Consider the following 21932-nt stretch of genomic DNA (forward strand, 5'->3'; position numbering starts at 1 on the left):
GCAACTTTAGTTCTCTCACAGGAGAAGATGAGCACACATCCTTCTACTCCACCATCTTGAACTGGAAGGCACTTACCTTATTGTTTACAATCAGTTTTCACTTCCTAGGTTTTTTCTTTCATGCATTGCCTTTTTAGAATTTATGCATGGGATGGAAAACAGTCCCTGGGCACAATTTGGTGGTGGTGATTTAGTCACTATAGTTGTGTCCAACTCTGGCAAACCGTTGGAGCCTGCCAGCCTTCTCTGTCCGTGAGGTTTCCCAGGCAAGAATAGTAGGGTGGGTTGCCATTCCCTTCTGCAGAGGATCTTCCCAACCTAGTGACAGAACCCACATCTCCTGCATTGCAGGCAGATTATTTACCAACTCAGCCACCAGGGAAGCCCTGGCACAATTTAGTAAAGTTTATTATAATGCTTTTTTCCCCCCCAAGTTTAAATTCTAGGTCATTTCACTCAAACACCAGTTGACCCTTATTTTCTTGTATTCATCAGTATTTCATATTAGAGTTGGTTTTAACTGAAGGTATCACCAAATCCAAAATAATAGCACCTTACATATGCAGAAGGTTACTCTCACCTCCAGTGTCCTGGATTCTATCTCATAGTTCAGTTCAGTTCAGTCACTCAGTCATGTCCGACTCTTTGCGACTCCATGAATCACAGCACGCCAGGCCTCCCTGTCCATCACCAACTCCCGGAGTTCACTCAGAGTCACGCCCATTGAGTCAGTGATGCCATCCAGCCATCTCATCCTCTGTCGTCCCCTTCTCCTCCTGCCCCCAATCCCTCCCAGCATCAGAGTCTTTTCCAATGAGTCAACTCTTCACATGAGGTGGCCAAAGTACTGGAGTTTCAGCTTTAGCATCATTCCTTCCAAAGAAATCCCAGGGTTGATCTCCTTCAGAATGGACTGGTTGGATCTCCTTGCAGTCCAAGGGACTCTCAAGAGTCTTCTCCAACATCACAGTTCAAAAGCATCAATTCTTCAGCGCTCAGCCTTCTTCACAGTCCAACTTTCACATCCATAGCTCAGGGTTATATGTGATTGCAAGTAGAGTGAGTTGTATTTTTTTTTTTTTTAATTTCATGTGACCTCATGCCAGCTATAACTGGGGTCTAATTACTAAAGAAGAAAGATGGAATAGATTTTAGAAATGAATAGCAATCTGCTTTGGGCTTCCCTGGTGGCTCAGTCAGTAAAGAATCTGCCTGCAATGAGGGAGACCTGGATTAGATCTCTGGGTTGTGAAGATCCCCTGGAGGAGGGCATGACGACACACTCCAGTATTTTTGCCTGGAGAATCCCCAAGGACAGAGGAGCCTGCAGTCCATGGGGGTGCAAAGTGTTGGACACAACTGAGCTACTAAGCACAGCAATCTGCTTCAGTAGATAACAGGGACTTTGTGGCACGTCTGAAGGGACAAAACAAGGTGAACAGTAGTCTTTGAAGAGTTATACTGCCATCACTAAAGACACATTATTTGTCATTCATCAAGTTTGATCTTGCCATAGTGCATATTCGTCATGACTCACAAGCAAAGCTTATTCAACAGTGTTTCATGAACTGTTTGACTTTTTAAAATTTATGTATTTTATTCTCATATCATCTGCATAAAGGATGCTTTACTGACCCAGGTTTTTCTTGGAGAGGCATTCAAGAAATATCAGCTTAATGAACAAAAAATAATTTGAAGCAATTCAGATATTTTTTGAATTGTCTCAACAAAGACCAAAGAGAATCCATTCATAACATAGTGTGGAAAAAACATGTTTTTCCAGTTCTCTTAAAATCTGTCTCTCACTCACACACACCCATTGGATGTGTTCCTCTTGTTTAGCTTCCCATAACTCTTCCCACAGCCTAGGCATTGAGGACTTTTGTTTTTCTATACCTCGACCCACCTCCTAATCTCTTCCATTAATTATTGGCCACCATCCCTTTGTAAATTAATCAAACCAGTAGGAGTACAACTTCTGCACCTGATTTATTACTCCAGTTCTCCAGAAAACAATCTGGATTAGATCAAATTGTGCAACAGTATAGAAGAGTCTGTTAAGGCTCATTTATTAGTTTATTCAACCTTGGACTTTCATCATAAAACGTGTAATCTTTTATATGGAATTACAATATTCAATATGCTTTGATTAAATTTTTTTTTGTAACTTATTGACCATAAAACCTGACCTGAACTTTGTGAGGATATTTATAGTCTCTTCCTATCCTACTTAGTGTAAATATTTTTACATATCATGGAGAAATATTAGGAAGACAATATTATAAGCAATATAGTACGTTTCTAAAGTCTTAATCATTCTGAATCTGAAATAAGCCATTGAGATGAAGATTTATTTGCAATTATTTCCTTAATAATACTCTATTTTATACCTATGCTTTTGCAGCAGAAGTTCTACACTTCTAAAACTCTTTCAAAAAATTGCAGAGGAAGGAACACTTCCAGATTCATTCTACGAGGCCATCATCACCCTGATACCAAAACCAAAGACAACAAACAAAAAGAAAACTACAGGTCAATATCACTAATGAACATAGATGCAAAAATCCTCAACAAAATTTTCGCAAATGGAATTCAGCAACACATCAAAAAAGCTCATACACCATGATCAAGTTGGGTTTATTCCAGGGATGCAAGAATTCTTCAATATATGAAAATCAATCAATGTGATATACCATATTAACAAACTGAAAGATAAAAACCATATGATCATCTCAATAGTGCAGAAAAAGGTTTTGACAAAATTCAGCACCCATTTATGATTAAAACTCCTCAAAAAATGGGCATAGAGGGAATCTACCTCAACATAGTAAAGGCCATATATGATAAGCCTATTGACTATGCCAAAGCCTTTGACTGTGTGGATCACAATAAACTGTGGAAAATTCAGAAAGAGATGGGAATACCAGACCACCTAACCTGCCTCTTGAGAAATCTGTATGCAGGTCAGGAAGCAGCAGTTAGAACTGGACATGGAACAACAGACTGGTTCCAAATAGGAAAAGGAGTACGTCAAGGCTGTATATTGTCACCCTGCTTATTTAACTTATATGCAGAGTACATCATGAGAAATGCTGGACTGGAAGAAACACAAGCTGGAATCAAGATTGCCAGGAGAAATATCAATAACCTCAGATATGCAGATGACACCACCCTTATGGCAGAAAGTGAAGAGGAACTAAAAAGCCTCTTGATGAAAGTAAAAGAGGAGAGTGAAAAAGTTGACTTAAAGCTCAACAATCAGAAAATGAAGATCATGGCATGCAGTCCCATAACTTCATGGGAAATAGAAGGGAAAACAGTGAAAACAGTGTCAGACTTTATTTTTTTTTGGCTCCAAAATCACTGCAGATGGTGACTGCAGCCATGAAATTAAAAGACGCTTACTCCTTGGAAGAAAAGCTATGATCAACCTAGATAGCATATTCAAAAGCAGAGACATTACTTTGCCAACTAAGGTCCATCTAGTCAAGGCTCTGGTTTTTCCAGTGGTCATGTATGGATGTGAGAGTTGGACTGTGAAGAAGGCTGAGCACTGAAGAATTGATGCTTTTGCACTGTGGTGTTGGAGAAGACTCTTGAGAGTCCCTTGGACTGCAAGGAGATCCAACCAGTCCATTCTGAAGGAGGTCAGTCCTGGGATTTCTTTGGAAGGAATGATGCTACAGCTGAAACTCCAGTACTTTGGCCACCTCATGTGAAGAGTCAACTCACTGGAGAAGACTCTGATGCTGGGAGGGATTGGGGGCAGGAGGAGAAGGGGACAACCGAGGTTGAGATGGCTGGATGGCATCACTGACTCTATGGACGCGACTCAGTGAACTCCGGGAGATGGTGATGGACAGGGAGGCCTGGCGTTCTGAGATTCATGGGGTCGCAAGAGCCAGACACGACTGAGCAACTGAACTGAACTGAACAGCAAACATTATTCTCAATGGTGAAAAACTGAAAGCATTCCCCTCTAAGATTAGGAACAAGACAAGGGTGTCCACTTTCATGACACCCTTGAATTATATTATTGAATTATATTGTTCAACATAATTCTGGAAGTCCTATCTGCAGCAATCAGAGAAGAAAAAGAAATAAAAGGAATCCAGATCAAAAAAGAAGTGAAACTCTCACTGTTTGCAGATGACATGGTACTGTACATAGAAAACACTAAAGATAGTATCAGAAAATTACTAGAGCTAATCAGTGAATTTAGTAAAGTTTCAGGATACAAAGTCAATACACAGAAGTCACTTACATTTCTATATACTACCAATGAAAAAATCAGAAAGAGTAATTAAGGAATTAATCCCATTCACCACTGCAACAAAAAGAATTAAATATCTAGGAATAAACTTACCTAAGGAGATGAAAGAACTGTACACAGAAAATTATAAGACACTATTAAAGGAAATCAAATATGACATAAACAGATGGAGGGATATTCCATGTTCCTGGGTAGGAAGAATCAATATGGTGAAGATGACTATACTACCAAATGCAATTTACAGATTCAATGTAATCCCTATCAAATTACCAATGACATTTTTCACAGAACTAGAACAAAAAATTTCACAGTTAATATGGAAACACAAAAGACCCCAAATAGCCAAAGCGGTCTTGAGAAAGAAGAACAGAGCTGGAGGAATCAAGCTTCCCGACTTCAGGTTATACTACAAAGCTACAGTCATCAAGACAGTATTGTACTGGCACAAAAACAGAAGCAAAGATCAATGGAACAAGACAGAAAGCCCAGAAATAAACTCATGCAGCTATGAGTACCTTATTTTTGACAAAGGAGGAAAGAATATACAATGGGGCCAAGACAGCCTCTTCAATAAATGGTGCTGGGAAAACTGGGCAACATGTAAAAGAATGAAATTAGAACACTTCCTAACACCATAAACAAAGATAAACTCAAAATGGATTAAAGACCTAAATGTAAGATCAGAAACTATAAAATTCTTAGAGGAAAACATAGGCAGAGCACTCGATGACATAAATCAAAGCAAGATCCTCTATGACCCACCTCTTAGAGTAACAGAAATAAAAACAAAAATAAACAAGTGGGACCTGATTAAAGTTAAAAGCTTTTGCACAGCAAAGAAAACTATAAGCAAGGTGAAATGCTTATGAATGCTCAGAATGGGAGAAAATAATAGCAAATGAAACAACTGCAAAGGATTAATTTCCAAAATATACAAGCAGCTCATACAACTCAATACCAGAAAAACAAACAACCCAATCAAAAAGTGGGGAAAAGACCTAAACAGACATTTCTCCAAAGAAGACATACAGATGGCTAATAAACACATGAAAAGATGCTCAAGATTGCTCATTATTAGAGAAATGCAAATCAAAACTACAATGAGATATCATCTCACGCAGGTGAGAATGGCTGTTATCAAAGTCTACAAACCGTAAATGCTGGAGAGGGTGTGGAGAAAAGGGAACACTCTTGCACTGTTGGTGGGGATGTAAATTGATACAGTCACTATGGAAGATGGTATGGAGATTCCTTAAGAAACTAGGAATAAAACCACCTTCAGTTCAGTTCAGTCACTCAGTTGTGCTCGACTCTTTGCGACTCCATGAATCGCAGCACGCCAGGCCTCCCTGTCCATCACCATCTCCCGGAGTTCACTCAGATTCACACCCATCGAGTCAGTGATGCCATCCAGCCATCTCATCCTCTGTCGTCCCCTTCTCCTCCTGCCCCCAATCCTTCCCAGCATCAGAGTCTTTTCCAATGAGTCAACTCTTCGCATGAGGTGGCCAAAGTACTGGAGTTTCAGCTTTAGCATCATTCCTTCCAAAGAAATCCCAGGGTTGATCTCCTTCAGAATGGACTGGTTGGATCTCCTTGCAGTCCAAGGGACTCTCAAGAGTCTTCTCCAACACCACAGTTTGAAAGCATCAATTCTTCAGCGCTCAGCCTTCTTCACAGTCCAACTCTCACATCCATACATGACCACAGGAAAAACCAGGGCCTTGACTAGACGGACTTCAGTTGGCAAAGTAATGTCTCGGCTTTTGAATATACTATCTAGGTTGGTCATAAATTTTCTTCCAAGGAGTAAGAATCTTTTAATTTCATGGCTGCATTCACCATTGCAGTGATTTTGGAGACCCCCAAAATAAAGTTTGACACTGTTTTCACTGTTTCCCCTTCTATTTCCTATGAAGTGATGGGACTGCATGCCATGATCTTCGTTTTCTGAATGTTGAGCTTTAGGCCAACTCTTTCACTCTCCACTTTCACTTTCATCAAGAGGCTTTTTAGTTCCTCTTCACTTTCTGCCATAAGGGTGGTGTCATCTGCATATCTGAGGTTATTGATATTTCTCCCGGCAATCTTGATTCCAGCTTGTGTTTCTTCCAGTCCAGCATTTCTCATGATGTACTCTGCATATAAGTTAAATAAGCAGGGTGACAATATACAGCCTTGACGTACTCCTTTTCCTATTTGGAACCAGTCTGTTGTTCCATGTCCAGTTCTAACTGCTGCTTCCTGACCTGCATACTGATTTCTCAAGAGGCAGGTTAAGTGGTCTGGTATTCCCATCTCTTTCTGAATTTTCCACAGTTTATTGTGATCCACACAGTCAAAGGCTTTGGCATAGTCAATAAAGCAGAAATAGATGTTTTTCTGGAACTCTCTTGCTTTTTCCATGATCCATTGGATGTTAACAATTTGATCTCTGATTTCTCTGCCTTTTCTAAAACCAGCTTGAACATCAGGAATTTCATGGTTCACATATTGCTGAAGCCTGGTTTGGAGAATTTTGAGCATTACTTTACTAGCATGTGAGATGAGTGCAATTGTGCAGTAGTTTGAGCCTTATGACCCAGCAATCCTACTCCTAGGCATATACCCTGAAGAAACCAAAATTGAAAGAGACATTGTATCCCATTGTTCATTTCAGCACTATTTACAATAGCTAGAACATGGAAGCAACCTAGATGAATTGACAGATGAATGGATAAAGAAGTTGTAGTACATATACACAATGGAATATTACTCAACCATAGAAAGAAACACATTTGAGTCAGTTCTAATGAGGTGGATGAACCTAGAACCTATTATACAGAGTGAAGTCTGTAAGAAAGAGAATGATAAATTCCGTATTCTAACATATATATATGGAATCTAGAAAAATGGTACTGAAGAATTTATTTACAGGGCAGCAATGGAGAAACAGACATAAAAAGTAGACTTATGGACATGGGGAGAGGGGAGGAGAGGGTGAGATTTATGGAAAGAGTAACATGGAAACTTACATTATCATATGTAAATAGATAGCCAATGGGAATTTGCTGTATGGCTCGGGAAACACAAACAGGGGCTCTGTATCAATCTAGAAGGGTGGGATGGGGAGGGAGATGGGAGGGAGTTTCAGAAGGGAGGAGATGTATGTGTACCTATGGCTGATTCATGTTGAGGCTTGACAGAAAACAACAAAATTCTATAAAGTAATTATCCTTCAATAAAAAGTAAATTAACTTAAAAAATTACTGAAAACTTGGAACTAGAGAAAAAGAAATCAATGGAGACATTTTCTAATGGCTTACTGAGTATTCTGTAGCAGACACTCTCTAGGAATTATTGATTCCATAGTGTGTGTTATTTTGATTGTTTTTTTTTTTTTTATTTTTAGATTTGGCTTTTTTACAACTCTCTATAAGAGTAGAGTTAATTTGTAGAAAATGGATGGGAGTGAAAATGATTCCTTTCAGAGAACTATACAAGTGATTCCTGATCACAGAAAACAAATGAATTTTGTCCAGTAGAGATTTAGCTAATTTCCATCAGTTAGAGGAGCTGATTTCAAATATTATAAGTTGCTGCTCAGCATATTAACCAGTTTTGCCTCTAGTAGAAAAGTCATTTTAGAATGCCTTTGACTGACTGACTATATATTTCATATCTCTGTTCCTCAAATTCTTTAAATTAGTTATAGTATCTTAATAATGCCCTCATTAAATAATGAATCAAGTAAAATCTTTGACACATGTTCATTTTTATAATCATATGAATGACTTGTATTAATTTTTTGAAAATTATACTTTAAAAGATGCTTGCACTATAAGATCTCACATATTAGTTGACCAAAGATATGGAAACACCATAAAAACAGTATATAATCAATGATAAGCTATCAGTATGGATTCAAGGAGCTGTGGTAGAGTTTCTGGGTGACTATTCTTTTTATTTACCCTGCGTTGCTTTTACTTCATTTAGCAGCTGATTCTACTTTGCATTAAGCAATGCAGAGGAAGGGATTGCAAACACAGATGAGGCCACACTCCTGTTCTAGAGTTGTTAACAGTTGTTAAAGAGAGAAACACAGGTCCCAAATGGCGTCATCTCTGCTAATGTCCTGATGCCAAACCTAGATTTAATACTTGACCTAATTGCAATTTTTACCTTTCCCAGGAATATAATCGTAATCAGACCACTTTGGAATTTTCTGGTCAGCCCAACTGAGATAAACTGCATGATTAGATTCTCATCATTTCCCCAAAAGAAGGTGACCAACCCTGAAACAATTATTCCTTTTCTTTTGTTAATAACTTCCTTGCCCCACTCTTCTTTAATAAACCCTGCATTTTGTACAACTCCTCAGAGGGCTCTTCTGTTTACTAGATGGAGTGATTCATGAATTGCTGGATAAAACAACTAGATTTTGAAATTTACTCAGGTGAATTTTGTTTTTTAACAGTCCAGTGTGGGAGAAAAACATTAATAAATCATTAACAAGGTATGATAAAGTGTGGGGATGAGAATTGCATTTGAGATTTTACTGTGTCTTTATGCTTTATATTTATTATGATGTTTTATATTATTTTATTTAAACCTAAAATTTTGAGTAATTTTATCCCAGTTTTGTAGTTGGTGCACAGACAACCAGTTAATGGTTGTAATCATCATGAACAAGAAACTGGGAAACCAAAAGCAAATTTACATGCTTTCATTCCTAAGACCAAAGCGTTCCCGTCATCTCTCAGTTCATTTGGTTGACTCTGGACTCGGGTCAAATCCTGCTCTGAAGAGCATGGAATGGGAAATCTGGTGCGGAGCTGGCCAACGAGGACTATGTTGTCGCTGCAGGACTCTGGAGTCCTCAAGTTTGGAATCCACCAGGACCTGCTCCTTTCTGGGAGGCAACACGGTCTGGAGGCTGTCAGAGACAGGCAAGGTTAGTTGACTTCCTTGAGCTTTTGGGCTTCAGTGTTGCTTGCAGCCTTAGGATACCTGATATTTGAAGAGGGAAGGTGGGCGGTAGCACCTAGAGTTAGGTTGTACTTGGGAAATCACCAGGAATGCACTTCTCCCCTCACTTTCCCCCACTATGCTGGAGAGAGCTGCACAAGGTGATTGCAAACACTCGCGAATATTGACAGAAGCGAAGGTCACAGTAAGATTGTTTAGCCTGAATCTGTTGAGGAATGATTGGCTTGCAGTTCAAAGGGACCGGTCAACTGGATTTGCATAAACAACACAGGCCATTTCTGAAACTGAGTTTTAAAACTAGCAATTCTTTTTATCACCCCCTTGTGTCTTTGCAAAAATCTCTCCTTGTACCAACTTCCTTACAGCAATTCTTATTTCCTATCATAGAATTTTTTTTTTTTTTTCCTTCCAGGGAAGAAAAAATCAGTACAACCCGTCTCTAGGAAGGAGTGACTGGTCTGATCTTCAGTGGTGTGAGAAGACCTATTTTGATCCAAACCAGGGTCTTAGGCTGGGTTATTTCCAACCCAGGTCAAACAGTTGATCGTAAGATGTTTTTTTGGCTTATGTGCTATCTTGTGGATGTGTGGCTGATTTCTGCCTCAGATGGTATGTATGCTTTTCTTAAGTTCAGGCTGTAAGGCATTTTATATCAGCATGTGGATTATGAGGCATTCTGTCTAAGATTTTAATGAAATTGAAATTTATAAAACATATTTCCTTTATTGAATAATCTCAAGTTACTTGGTGTTATGCTTTGTACTCAACAGTAAATATTTAATGACTCTAAGAAGTGAGTCATTTTTTTGCTACTTTCCCTTTTTGTTCTGGAAATGAAAAATGTACCAATTTCAAATCTTGAGAGGTCTTATTTATGATAAACTCTGGTACCACTATTTGGAAAGGGGATTGTAATTTTAGGAGTGGATAACTAATGGCTGAATTTGAGTCAAACTCTTGTTTTTCTTTTGAAAACAAAACTTTGGGAATCCTTGGGGAGGAAAGGATGTGGATGTTCATGGACATGGGCGAATACAAGGAGTCAGAATACAAGGAGTCAAGCAAAAAGACACTATGAGGGGGACTCCTGTAAGTGCTTCCTCAAGTCACGTGACATGTCAAGAGAGTCTTTTTTTTTTTTTTCTCCTTCCAACAAAGAGCTATCCAAAACTTCCCCCAGTGAATGATAGCATATTCATTGCAAACGAGAGAAAAGGACAAATTCTGGGGACTTAACTTATGTAACGATTTTTTGATGCCTCTAAGGGATGGAATGCCCTCACTCCTGAGTGCTGCTGTAAGTTTGATCTTTCTGCTTCTTTATTCATCTTGTCATCCCACTGTATTCTTTCACATCATACCTCCAGTAGGCCATGGTAAGACTTTATAAGAAAAAAAATTCTCAACTTTTAGGAATCCATTTTTAAAGTACTCTAGTGGCAGTCTTTCCTTTGAAGGTATGTAGTCAGCTCTTGTGTGTGTGTGTGCTCAGTCATGTCCAACTCTTTGTAACCCCGTGGACTGTACCCTGCCAGACTCCTCTGTTCGTGGGATTTCCCAGGCAAGAATACTGGAGTGGGTTGCCATTTCCTTCTACAGGAGACCTTCCAGAACCAGAGGTCGAACCAGAGTTTCCCTCATTGGCAGGTGGATTCTTTAATACTGTGACACCTGAGAAGCCCATTCAGCTCTTGAAAGTGAAGTAAAAGTGTTAGTCGCTCAGTCTTACCCTACTCTTTGTGATCTCATGGACTGTAGCCTGCCAGATTCCTTTGTCCATGGAATTCCCCAGGCAAGAATACTGGAGTGGGTTGCCATTCCCTTCTCCAGAGGATCTTCCTGACCCAGGGATCAAACCTGGGTCTCCCGCATTGCAGGCAGATTCTTTACTGTACAAACCATCAGCTTGTAGTCAGAATTAACTTAGCTGAATTAGTAGACCCAGTCACCCCTACAAGATGGAAAGGATTTCTATGTATTAAAACTACTTTTTGTGGGGAACTTTAATTTATTTAATATCACACTGCTTTAAAACTTTAATGTTATGAAAAAATTTAAACATATACAAAAGACAGAAGTATAAAATGAACTCATTTGTGGAACTTTTGAGGTCATCCAGTGTCTAAGCTCCATGCTGCCAATGCAAGGGGCCTGGGTTCGATCGCTGGTGAGGTAGCTAGACCCCCTCAGCCTCCAACTAAGACCCGGTGCAGCCAAATAAATAAATTAATTAAATATTAGAAAAGTGAACTCATATGTATTATCAACACATGACTTTTTCATCTATAATTCTGCTTTGCATTATTATTTTGTAGTAAATATATCATACCATTTTATCCATCATTTAATTTTTGAATTGGAAAAAAATCATGTTCTCAGTGTACAAATATGATACCTGAAATCTAAGTGATTTGCTTAGGTTCATAAAACTCACTTGTGATGTCTGTAAAGATGGGTAATAACTAGTCCACATGCTCTTTATTAATACTGTTTTTAGGAATGGCTAGATTAGTTTTGCTTTATTATACCTAGAGTGAAAATTTCTCCTTTATACGTAAAGCACACCTGTATATTTATCCTTTATTCATATTACCAAATTCATATCCCTCTGTATTATTCTATTTTTCCACCGGGGAAGAACAACAACAACAACAACAACAACAAAAAGTAAAAAAAATGATGACTAATGTGTGTATCTGACAGGATGAAAGGGAAGGAAACACTTGCTTTAAACGTGGGCTCAAGAATTTTGAACGATGCTTAACACAAGAGAATGATGAACGTGCTATTGGTAATTTCCAGTTACATGCTTAATTTCAGTAAGTTCTAATGTCAGTTGTCACTCTTGTGCACAATCAAGATGTTTCCTCAGTTAGGGCAACCCAATCTTTTCTCATCCTGCACTGATATGGTTTGGTTCCTGGTACCAGTCCATAATGGGCTTCCCCGGTGGCACTAGTGATGAAGGAGGCACCTGCCAATGCAGGAGAAATAAGAGATGTGTGTTTGATACTTGGGCAGGGAAGATGCCCTGGAGAAGGAAATGGCAACACACTCCATTATTCTTGCCTGGAGAATCCCATGGACAGAGGAGCCTGGTGGGCTACAGTCCATGGGGTTGCAAAGAGTCAGATATGACTGAAGCGATTTAGCAGCAGCAGTAGCAGCAACCAGTCCATAATAAAAGGTGCAGTTTTGAGAATTCCTTGGTGGTCCAGTGCCGGGGTCCAGCCCGGGTGGATCCAGGGTAATTCGAAGGGTGAACGGAGTTGGCGAGGAGAGATTTATTTAATTAGAAATATAAGATTAGATTAGGAAAAAATAATGTATTAGGAAAATTAGTGGAGAAAAGAGGCTGATTAACTTGGTTTATGTGGAAAACCAGTAAAGTCCCAGACAAGGAACTTGCACCATCTACGTTGGGCCACAGGCACCTGCTTGAATAGCGAAGGGTGCCCTGCCTTGGGCTCCCTCTCACATGGGTCTCAGAAGCCTGGGCAAGTAAGTAGACTCGGTGAGCCTCCGTGTTCCAAGGGATCAGCCTGAAAAGGAGAGGGAGGGAGAGGGAGCAAGAGAAAGAGTCGACATGGGGGAGGCCAGGCTTGTGCAAAAACCCCTTTCCAACTTTATTTTTAAAAGGTGTTTATATACCCTAAATTTTACATAATGGAAGATACAGAGTCATGCAGGGGCAGCAGTCTTGACTCTTTTTGTATATCTTTTTGTATACAAAAGGTCTCAGGTGATTTACATTTTATCTTCTGGCCAAGAGGCTTGTTAACACATTTTGGCTCTCTTCCTTAAAGAATGTTAATCTCGTTTCCCCTGAAGTGTTTTTCTTTAATCTGCATCTCCTTAAAGCACTAGTTTACATCCCTATAGAACAAAGGCGCAGTAGGTTATAACAAAGAATGTACTTAACTCAAAGATCTCTGTTGCTACTTGTTTTTTTTCTATATACCAACTATATCAACAAATAAAAGATATGAAAATTTGGCAGCAAGTATTGGCTCAAAAATGAAATGCTTAATCAGTCTTATTCTAATGATCTTGACTCCTCGGAAGCCCCTGCATTCCTAGGATGTTTTAAGCTTCCTGTGCCTCTCAGTCGGGAGGCTGCAAACAATCACATGTGCAGCTGTAAGAGTCCTGCAGGCAGGCTAAAAAGCCATCAGAGGGGTTTTTGGATTGAAACGCTCATATTATGTCTAGGAGACTTATTATCTAAAAGTTCTAAATTAACCTTTCCCAGAAAAAGGTAGTGGGGGGATAGCCCCTGTTAATGTTAGAAGAGTGGATGAAAAGCATAATGTAGTACTGCAGGCAGACTCTGGTTTTGGGGGTGGATGCTCAGGAAATTTCAGGGGTTCCCCCTGAAGACTGATCACGCCTTTGCTTTTTGTCAGGCTTCCTTCCTCATGACCTTTGCCATGGGCGGGGTTCCTCATGCTGGCTCCCAGCAGTCCAGTGGTTAGGACTCTGCACTCTCACTTCTCAGGGCCCAGGTTCAATCCCTGGCTGGGGAACTAAGATCCCACAAACTGTGCAGTGTAGCAAATAAATAAATAAACAAAAGATGCAGTTTTACTTCTTGTTTTCACTCTTGATGAAGCCTGAGGAAGTCTACCCTTTGCTGTGGTGGGTTTCAGCTTCACCCTTTCTGCTCTCTGCCTGTTTTCTTGTTCAGTGGGCCACTGTCCTGACCCCTTGCTGGTAACTGATGAATTCAGTTCCTTGGTGCCTGTGAACGTGAATGACACTTTCATGTTTAAATGCAATGAGCATTGCATCCTCAAGGGCAGCAATTGGAGCCAGTGCCGAGAAAACCACACTTGGGTGACTCACTCTCCTGTCTGCAAAAGCAGTAAGTATAAGAGAAAAGAGTGAAAATCCCAAAGACATTGATCAGCAGTGAAAATCTAAACATTTGCCACAAATCCACAACACTGTCCTCTTTCTTATATCTGGGGGGAAGGTTTTAGGATCTAGCAGGCAGTCAAGAAAGAGCCAAGCCTCAACTCAAGCAATGGATTCTAATGAAATGATTAGCATCTAACAATAATCCCCCTGAAGTAGAATTTCTAGTAGGTCTAAAACAGGGTAGTTTGGGATATCTGACTATGTTTTTGTAAAATTTCAAGATTAAGCAATAACTTTTCTTGAAAGATACACAAAACAGGGGGGAAAAACCGTAATTCATTGCAAAATTACATAAAATAAAAATTGAGCATATTTTCTTTGTCAGTACAAGTCATAGCTCTTAGAGGTAATTGATTGGATGTGTTTAATGACTTTTTTCTTCTGTTTACACAGATATTTAAATAAATGCACATACACATGAACAGACATTTGTTGCTGTTCAGTCACTCAGTTGTGTCCTACTCTTTGCAACATCATGGACTGCAGCACACCTGCCTTCCCTATCCTTCACCATCTCCCGGACCTTGCTCAAACTCATGTCCATTGAGTCAGTGATTCCATCCAACCATCTTGTTCTCTGTCATTCCTTTCTCCTCCCACCTTCAATCTTTCCCAGCATCAGGGTCTTTTCAACTGAGTCAATTCTTTGCATCAGATGGCCAAATTATCGGAGTTTCAACTTCAGCATCAGTCCTTCCAATGAATATTCAGGACCAATTTCCTTTAGGATTGACTGGTTTGATCTCCTTGCAGTCCAAGGGACTCTCAAGATTCTTCTCCAACATCAAAGTTCAAAAGCATCAGTTCTTTGGTGCTCAGCCTTCTTTGTGGTCCAACTCTCACAACCAGTCCACGACGACTGGAAAAACCGTAGCTTTGACTAGATGGACCTTTGTGGGCAAAGTAATGTCTCTGCTTTTTAATATGCTGTCTAGGTTTTCTTCCAAGGAGCAAGTGTCTTTTAATTTAATGGCTGCATTAAATGATTTTGGAGCCTAAGAAAATAAAGTCTGTCACTGTTTCCATTGTTTCCCCATCTATTTGCCATGAAGTGATGGGACTGGATGCCATGATCTTTGTGTTCTTGAATGTTGAGTTTTAAGCCAGCTTTTTCACTCTCCTATTTCACTTTCATCAAAAGGCTCTTCAATTCTTCTTCACTTTCTGCCATAAGGGTAGTGTCATCTGCATATCTGAGGTTAACTGATATTTCTCACAGCAATCTTGTTTCCAGCTTCTGCTTCATCCAGCCTGGCATTTCTCATGATGTACTCTGCATATAAGTTAAATAAGCAGGGTGACAATATACAGCCTTGATGTACTCCTATCCCAATTTGGAATCTGTCCATTTTTCCATGTCTTATTCTAACTGTTGCTTCTTGACCTATGTCGTATGGGTTTCTCAGGAGGTCAGTAAGGTGGCTTGGTATTCCAATCTCTTTAAGAGTTTTCCACAGTTTGTTGTGATACACATAGTCAAAGGCTTTAGCATAGTCAATGAAGAAGAAGTAGATGTTTTTCTGGGACTCTTTTTGCTTTTTCTATGATTTCATGGATGTTGGCAATTTGATTTCTGGTTTCTCTGCCTGTTCTAAATCCAGCTTGAACATCTGGAAGTTCTCTATTCATGTATTGTTGAAGCCTAGCTTGGTTAATTTTGAGTATTGCTTTGCTAGCATCTGAAGTGAGTGCAATTGTGTGGTAGTTTGAACATTCTTTGGCATTGCCCTTCTTTGGGCTTGAAATGAAAACTGACCTTTGCTAGTTCTGTGGCCACTGCTGAGTTTTCCAAATTTGCTGGCATATTGAGTGCAGCACTTTCACAGCATCATCTTTTAGGATATGAAATAGCCCAACTGGAATTCCTTCAACTCCGCTAGCTTTGTTTGCAGTGATGCTTTCTAAGGCCCACTTGACTTCACATTCTAGGATGTCTGGCTCTAGGTGAGTGAACACACCATCGTGGTTATCTGAGACATGAACATCTGTTTTGTATAGTTCTTCTTTGTTTTCTTGCCACCTTTTCTTAATACCTTTTGTGTCTGTTAGGTTCATACTGTTTCTGTCCTTTATTGTACCCATCTTTGAATGAAGTGTTCCCTCGGTATCTCTAAATTTCTTGAAGAGATCTCTAGTCTTTCCCATTCTATTGTTTTCCTCTATTTGTTTGCATTGATCTCTGAGGAAGGCTTTCTTATCTCTCCTTGATGTTCTTTGGAACTCTGCATTCAGATGGGCGTGTCTTTCCTTTTTTCCTTTGCTTTACACTTCTCTTCTTTTCAGCTGTTTGTAAGGCCTCCTCAGACAACCATTTTGCCTTCTTGGATTTCTTTTTCTTGGGGATTTTTTTTAATCACTGCCTCTTGTACAGTGTTATGAACCACATATTTACCTACAAAGATGGGATTTTGCTATCTGTATTTTTGAAATAGCTTTATTTTTTCATGTAATGATATACCTGAGAGCTTTTTCAGATCAGTATGTAAAGCTCTTTCTCCTACTTTTTAACTATATGTGGCTATGCCATCTCTCATATTGATGAACATTTATTTCTATATCTTATTCCTATTTCCATAGTTTTGCTCTACAGTGATGAAATGAATGTATATATATATATATATATATATATATATATATGTATATGTGTGCATACACATACAACTTTATGCCATTATTTTTACAAGATAGATTCCTAGAGTGATTGGTGAGTCACATGATATCATCATTTGCAAAATATATATAAAAATCCAAGTAATTCTATTAATTACTAAAAACTTTATTCTTGGATACAAAATAAATGTTGAAAAATCAACAGTTTCACTTCCTGGTAATAGTTATTAGATGAATATTGAAATGTAAAAATAATTCCATTCATGAGACCTATATCAAAATTCATCAAAGAGTGGAAAAGAAGGTAAGAATGAAAGAAAAGATCCCAGACACACGGACTCAGTATTACAATGCAATCCTAACCAGGGTTTTGAATTTAAAAATAAGAAACAAAAAATTAATTAAAAAATCTCATTTGAAATGGTACATATCTGACACTGCAAAATTTAATTCTTTATTTCAGCACTTCATGTTTTAGAGCAGTTTTAGGTTTCTAATAAAATTGAGAGGAAGATACAGAGATTCCCCCTGCACCCACACATGCACAGCCTCCCACCCCTTATCAACATCACTCACAGAGTTGTACATTTGTTATAACTGACACATCACTATCACTCAAAGTCCCTAGTTTACCCAAGAGTTCACTGTTGGTGTACATTCTATGGATTTGGACCAATGTTTAATGACATATGTACATCGTTATAACCTCATGTGGAGTAGTCTCACCACCCTAAAAATCCTCTGTGCTCTGCTTATTTATCACTTTACTTCCCCCACCCTTCTCAGCCACTGATCTTTTTGTTGTTTCTCTATTTTTGCCTTTTTCAGAATGTCATATAGTTAGAATCATACATTTGTAGCCTTTTCAGATAGGCTTCTTTCACTTAGTAACATCCATACAGGTTTCCTCCATGTCTTGCCATGGCTGATAGCTCATTTCTTTTTAGTGCTGATATTTCTGGATGTACCACTGTTAACTTGTCCATTCACTTTCTGAAGGACATCTTGGTTTCTTCCGAGTTTGGGCAATTAGGAATAAAGCTGCTAAAAATATCCATGTGAAGGTTTTTGTATGGATGTAAAGTTTTCACCTCCTTTGAGAGTTGGATTTTATGATCAGCATATATTTAGTTTTTTGAGAAACCACCAAAATATCTTCCAAAGTGACTCCAAAGTACAAAATACCATTTTGCATTCCCATCAGCAATGTATGAAAGATAATGTTGTTCCAAATCTTTGCTAGCATTTGGTGTTGTCAATGCTCCAGAATCTGACCATTCTAATAGATGTGCAATGGTATCTTGTTGTTTTAATTTATATTTCCCTGACATATGATGTAAAGCATCTTTTCATATGCCATATGTACATCTTTGTTGAGGTGTCCATTCAGAACACTGTAGTTCCTCAGTCAACTCATTGCAATTCTTCTTCCTTTCTTCCACATAACTTTGAACTCAGGTTTTGATCTTTTGAAAAGTATTTGCTAATTGCTCAAGCAATACACCTCTGTTGTAGAAAAATATAGAAGATAAGAGAATAAAATATTTAATTACCTATAGACCTATCACTCTAGAATAACAGAGTACTTTGGTATATAATTTTCAGACTTTTTTTTCTATTCATATATGTTGGTATATGACTGTTTTACAAAAATAGTATTATATTACACATGCTCTTTTATGCTTTGGTGTTTTAGTTATCTTTATGTTTTGAAGACCTTTACTTTTCAATAAACATACCTACACAATTACTATTAATTTAGCCATTAATCTTGATTAACATGTTTAGACTCATGTAACCGCAGAGCTGAAAGTGACCTTACGGATAATATTATTTAGCCTGCTCATCTTATAGATTAAGGAGGAAGCTGAGAAAGGTGAAAAGGCTTGTTCCATGCCATATGGTTAGTGGAAGGGCCAAAAACAAAACTCATGACATCTAGTACCTTGCCCGACTCTCTCTCCACAATTTTACAGACTCACCCTCTTTCCTCCCAGTTCTGTTCTCTTTTTTTTCTGAAGCTCTCATATAGTACAACTGTCCCATAGGGCAGTCAATCTCCATCTGAGCTCACTCTATTTATCTACTGTTTCAAGAGTTCTTCCATCACTACCTAAAGTCTAATTTTTCTCTTCTTAACACTGACAGTTAGCATCTCTACAACTTAACCTTCCTTTCCTCACACTCCTGCCAATCAGAAAGTACTTTCAGATCACTGATGACCCAGAGAATGAGCCAGGGTGGGGAGTCTTTCCCATGGGCAAATATGATTTTGACCAGAAAGAAATAAATGGAGATCATGTCCGAGATCCCACGTGGGCTGCTCTGAAGATGGTGGGTGCTGGCCTAGACCGTTGCACTGTGGTGGCTGGTGTTGTGCTCTGCGCATTATTCCAGGAATGCTTCACAACAGTCACCCTTATAATCCTGTCTACCAGGAGACTGTGGCCCTCCTGAGACTCCAACTCATGGCTATTTTGAAGGAAGAGATTTTAAGTCAGGATCTACCATCACTTATTACTGTGAAGCAAGGTAAGCGTACTGCAGACTTTTGAACATAAGACTTTGCCCACTGACTGGTAGCCTTGTTTTAGAAATGCCCTAGTCTGTCTCAACCTTGTCTGCTGATTACCAGTCACATTCTGATTTTGAAAGCTGTTTTACCCACTGCCAGGTCTCCTCAAGTTCTAGAAGACAGTCTAATGCTCCTATTTATCCTAATTTATGTATCACTTTCTTTTCTCTTAGCTAAGACAAAATGAATGTTTAAAGTTTTTCTAAAGAATGGCAGAACAAAAAACTGAACCCCCCCCAAAAAAAAACCCTCCCACAGAATGTATTAAAATATAGAAATAGAATTATTTAGATCCTTGCTGTTAGTGTTTAGTCTCTAAGTTATGTCCAACACGTCATGACCCCATGGTCTGTAGACTGCCAGGCTCTTTTCTCCATGGGACTTCCCAGGCAGGAATATTGGAGTGGGTTGCCAGTTCCTTTTCCAGGGGATCTTCCTGGACCAAGGATTGAACTCATGTCTCCTGCATTGGCAGGTGGATTCTTTACCGCTGAGCCACCAGGGAAGCCCATAGATCTTTAAGACATCATAATTAAAGTCTAACCTTAACTTAGACTGCCTGGTCACCCCTTTAATGATCTCCTAGCCTTTTCTTTTTCTGGCCTCAATCTTATTAACCCATAGTCATGAGGCCTCACAGGCATTTCTATCTCCAGTGGATTTTGCCATCAACTCTCCTGTTTTTCTAGTTGAAAGCTGAGTCTCCTTTAAAGCCAGTTCACCAAGATTTATTTGAAAGCTGTCTCTAGCTTTCTACTGCTTTTTGGAGCACAGATGACAGTTGATTTTAAAAATTACTGAATGATGAAGAGTTTCCTCCCTTACCCTCCCACCCCAAACTGTGTGCTTAAAAACACATATTTAGAATTTTTCATTCCTCCATATCTTACATGCTGATATATCTTTTGGGTCCTCTCCATACCCAGGAGAGTGGTTTTACTTTACGATTGCTGTGTAATACTGAGATAACTTAAGAATGCATTAGAGCTCTCAGGCAGGAAAGTAGATTTTAGTATTTCTATATCACAGTGTGAAATACTATTATATAAAATCAACTTTAATTGCCCAGATCAAGAAATGGAAGGGTAAAAGTTGTTCTTGTGTCCAGGTACCACCTGGTGGGCACACAGCACCAACAGTGCATTGATGGGGAGTGGACCAGTGCCCCTCCCATCTGTGAGTTGATCCAAGAAGCTCCCAAACCTGCCGAGTTAGTGTTGGAGAAGGCACTTGTAAGTAGTGGGCTCTTTTCTGTCCTATTCACAGTGGTGACCCCAGGGTCTGATTTTGATCCTGGCACATGCTCAGGAAACAGCTGTTCATTTGCAATGCCTTTGAATGGGCTCATCTTGGCCTGTTTGTAGAGTGGGACTCATAAACTACTAACTCATGTTTTTGTATATGAGTTCCCATTCTCCAATCACCATTAATGTCTCATGAAGCTCTGTTGGTAAGAACTGTTGTCTCATGTGCTTTAAAGAGCAAGATACATAGTTTCGTGTCTTAGACTTGGAAGTATTGCTATGATAAGTCTCTAAAATTTTTCCAGACTTAAAAAAAAAATCACAAAAACACTGAAAGATCTGTTTTCATTGGGACGCCTCTCTTTTTGTTGTTGTTGTTTAGTTGCCAAGTCATGTCCAACTCTTTGAGACCCCACAGACTATGTAGCCCACTAAGGTCCTCTGCCATGAGATTTCCCAGACAATAATACTGGAGTTGGTTGCCATTTCCTTCTCCAGGGGATCTTCTCAATCCAGGGATCAAACCCACATCCTGCATCCCAGATCCACCTGCATTTCCTACAGACAGGTGGATTCTTTACTACTGAGCCACCAGGGAAACCTGTCTCCTCTCTTAGTCTATATTTATTACTAGGATGATGAGTAAACTTAAATCTCTAAATTTTATTTTTTGAAAATAAAAAATGACCCTAATGGCAGACAGTGGTGCCTTCTCCCAAGACACACCTAATTGCAAGGTTTTATATATATCTCTGTGCCTCTGTGGGAGGAGAGTGACACTTGGCAGCATCCTGGAAGGGGCTGGGCAGTCCACAGCCATCCTGCAAATTTAGATGATTCATCATATTGAAGACCCAGATTCCCACTGAAGCCTTCATTTGGGGACCTAAACACCACTCATTAGCTTCTGAGGGGTAGTACTGGGTCTCAGTTCTTAAACTGTAATTTAAAAAGGTATTTTTCTTCAGCTTGCCTTTCAGGAGAGTAAGGAACTTTGCAAAGCCATAAAGAAATTTACACAAAGATTAAAGAAAAGTGACTTGACAATGGAGAAAGTAAAATATTTTCTGGAAAGAAAGAAGGCTAAATTGAAGGCAAAAATGTTGCCCTTGAGCAGACTGGGTAATAGAAATACTCCCATGAATAAAATTTTCTCTTGGTTCTGAAATTGGCTTCAGATTTTTCTCTTTTGGGACTGAAATGCAAATTCATAGTAACCAGTTGTAGTTGTATAATACACTGTGTGTGTGAGTGTGTGTGTATGTGTTTGTGTGAGTGTTGAAAGTAGAATGACCAAGTGTGGTGATTGTTTAAGACCAGAATTAGCAATGTATTAATGGGG

The 21932-nt window shown here is 39.1% G+C and overlaps 2 protein-coding genes across 8 annotated transcripts in view; both read left to right on the top strand.

Moving 5' to 3' along the window:
* PFKFB2 (6-phosphofructo-2-kinase/fructose-2,6-biphosphatase 2) overlaps window positions 1-9740 on the top strand; it is a 51134-nt gene extending 41394 nt beyond the window's left edge. For all 3 annotated transcript variants that reach the window (XM_069545350.1, XM_069545349.1, XM_069545351.1), the window contains 2 exons: window positions 9119-9206; window positions 9654-9740. In XM_069545350.1, the coding sequence (XP_069401451.1) occupies window positions 9119-9206; window positions 9654-9694 (129 nt within the window). In that variant the 3' untranslated portion in view covers window positions 9695-9740. The remainder of the gene's footprint in view (window positions 1-9118; window positions 9207-9653) is intronic.
* Window positions 9410-21758, top strand: C4BPB (complement component 4 binding protein beta). 5 transcript variants are annotated; one of them, XM_069545363.1, is made up of 6 exons: window positions 9470-9850; window positions 11945-12032; window positions 13929-14105; window positions 19210-19303; window positions 20455-20578; window positions 21559-21758. In XM_069545363.1, exons 1-6 carry the CDS (start codon window positions 9848-9850, stop codon window positions 21754-21756), a joined length of 684 nt encoding a protein of 227 aa, XP_069401464.1. In that variant the 5' UTR covers window positions 9470-9847; the 3' UTR covers window positions 21757-21758. The 5 variants fall into 5 exon arrangements, with proteins under 5 accessions (XP_069401465.1, XP_069401464.1, XP_069401463.1 ...); XM_069545362.1 differs by lacking the exon at window positions 9470-9850 and adding an exon at window positions 10252-10330; XM_069545365.1 differs by lacking the exons at window positions 9470-9850; window positions 11945-12032 and adding exons at window positions 10301-10330; window positions 10508-10538.
* The last annotated feature ends 174 nt before the right edge of the window (window positions 21759-21932 follow it).

Source organism: Ovis canadensis, chromosome 12 (genome assembly GCF_042477335.2).
Source record: "Ovis canadensis isolate MfBH-ARS-UI-01 breed Bighorn chromosome 12, ARS-UI_OviCan_v2, whole genome shotgun sequence".
Lineage (NCBI taxonomy): Eukaryota > Metazoa > Chordata > Mammalia > Artiodactyla > Bovidae > Ovis > Ovis canadensis.

Coding starts and splice junctions, on each gene's coding strand:
- C4BPB (XM_069545361.1), top strand. CDS start 10,515: ATGCCCTCACTCCTGAGTGCTGCT. Junction 19,304..20,454: donor ACTTATTACTGTGAAGCAAG/GTAAGCGTACTG, acceptor TCTTGTGTCCAG/GTACCACCTGGTGGGCACAC. Junction 20,579..21,558: donor TAGTGTTGGAGAAGGCACTT/GTAAGTAGTGGG, acceptor ATTTTTCTTCAG/CTTGCCTTTCAGGAGAGTAA.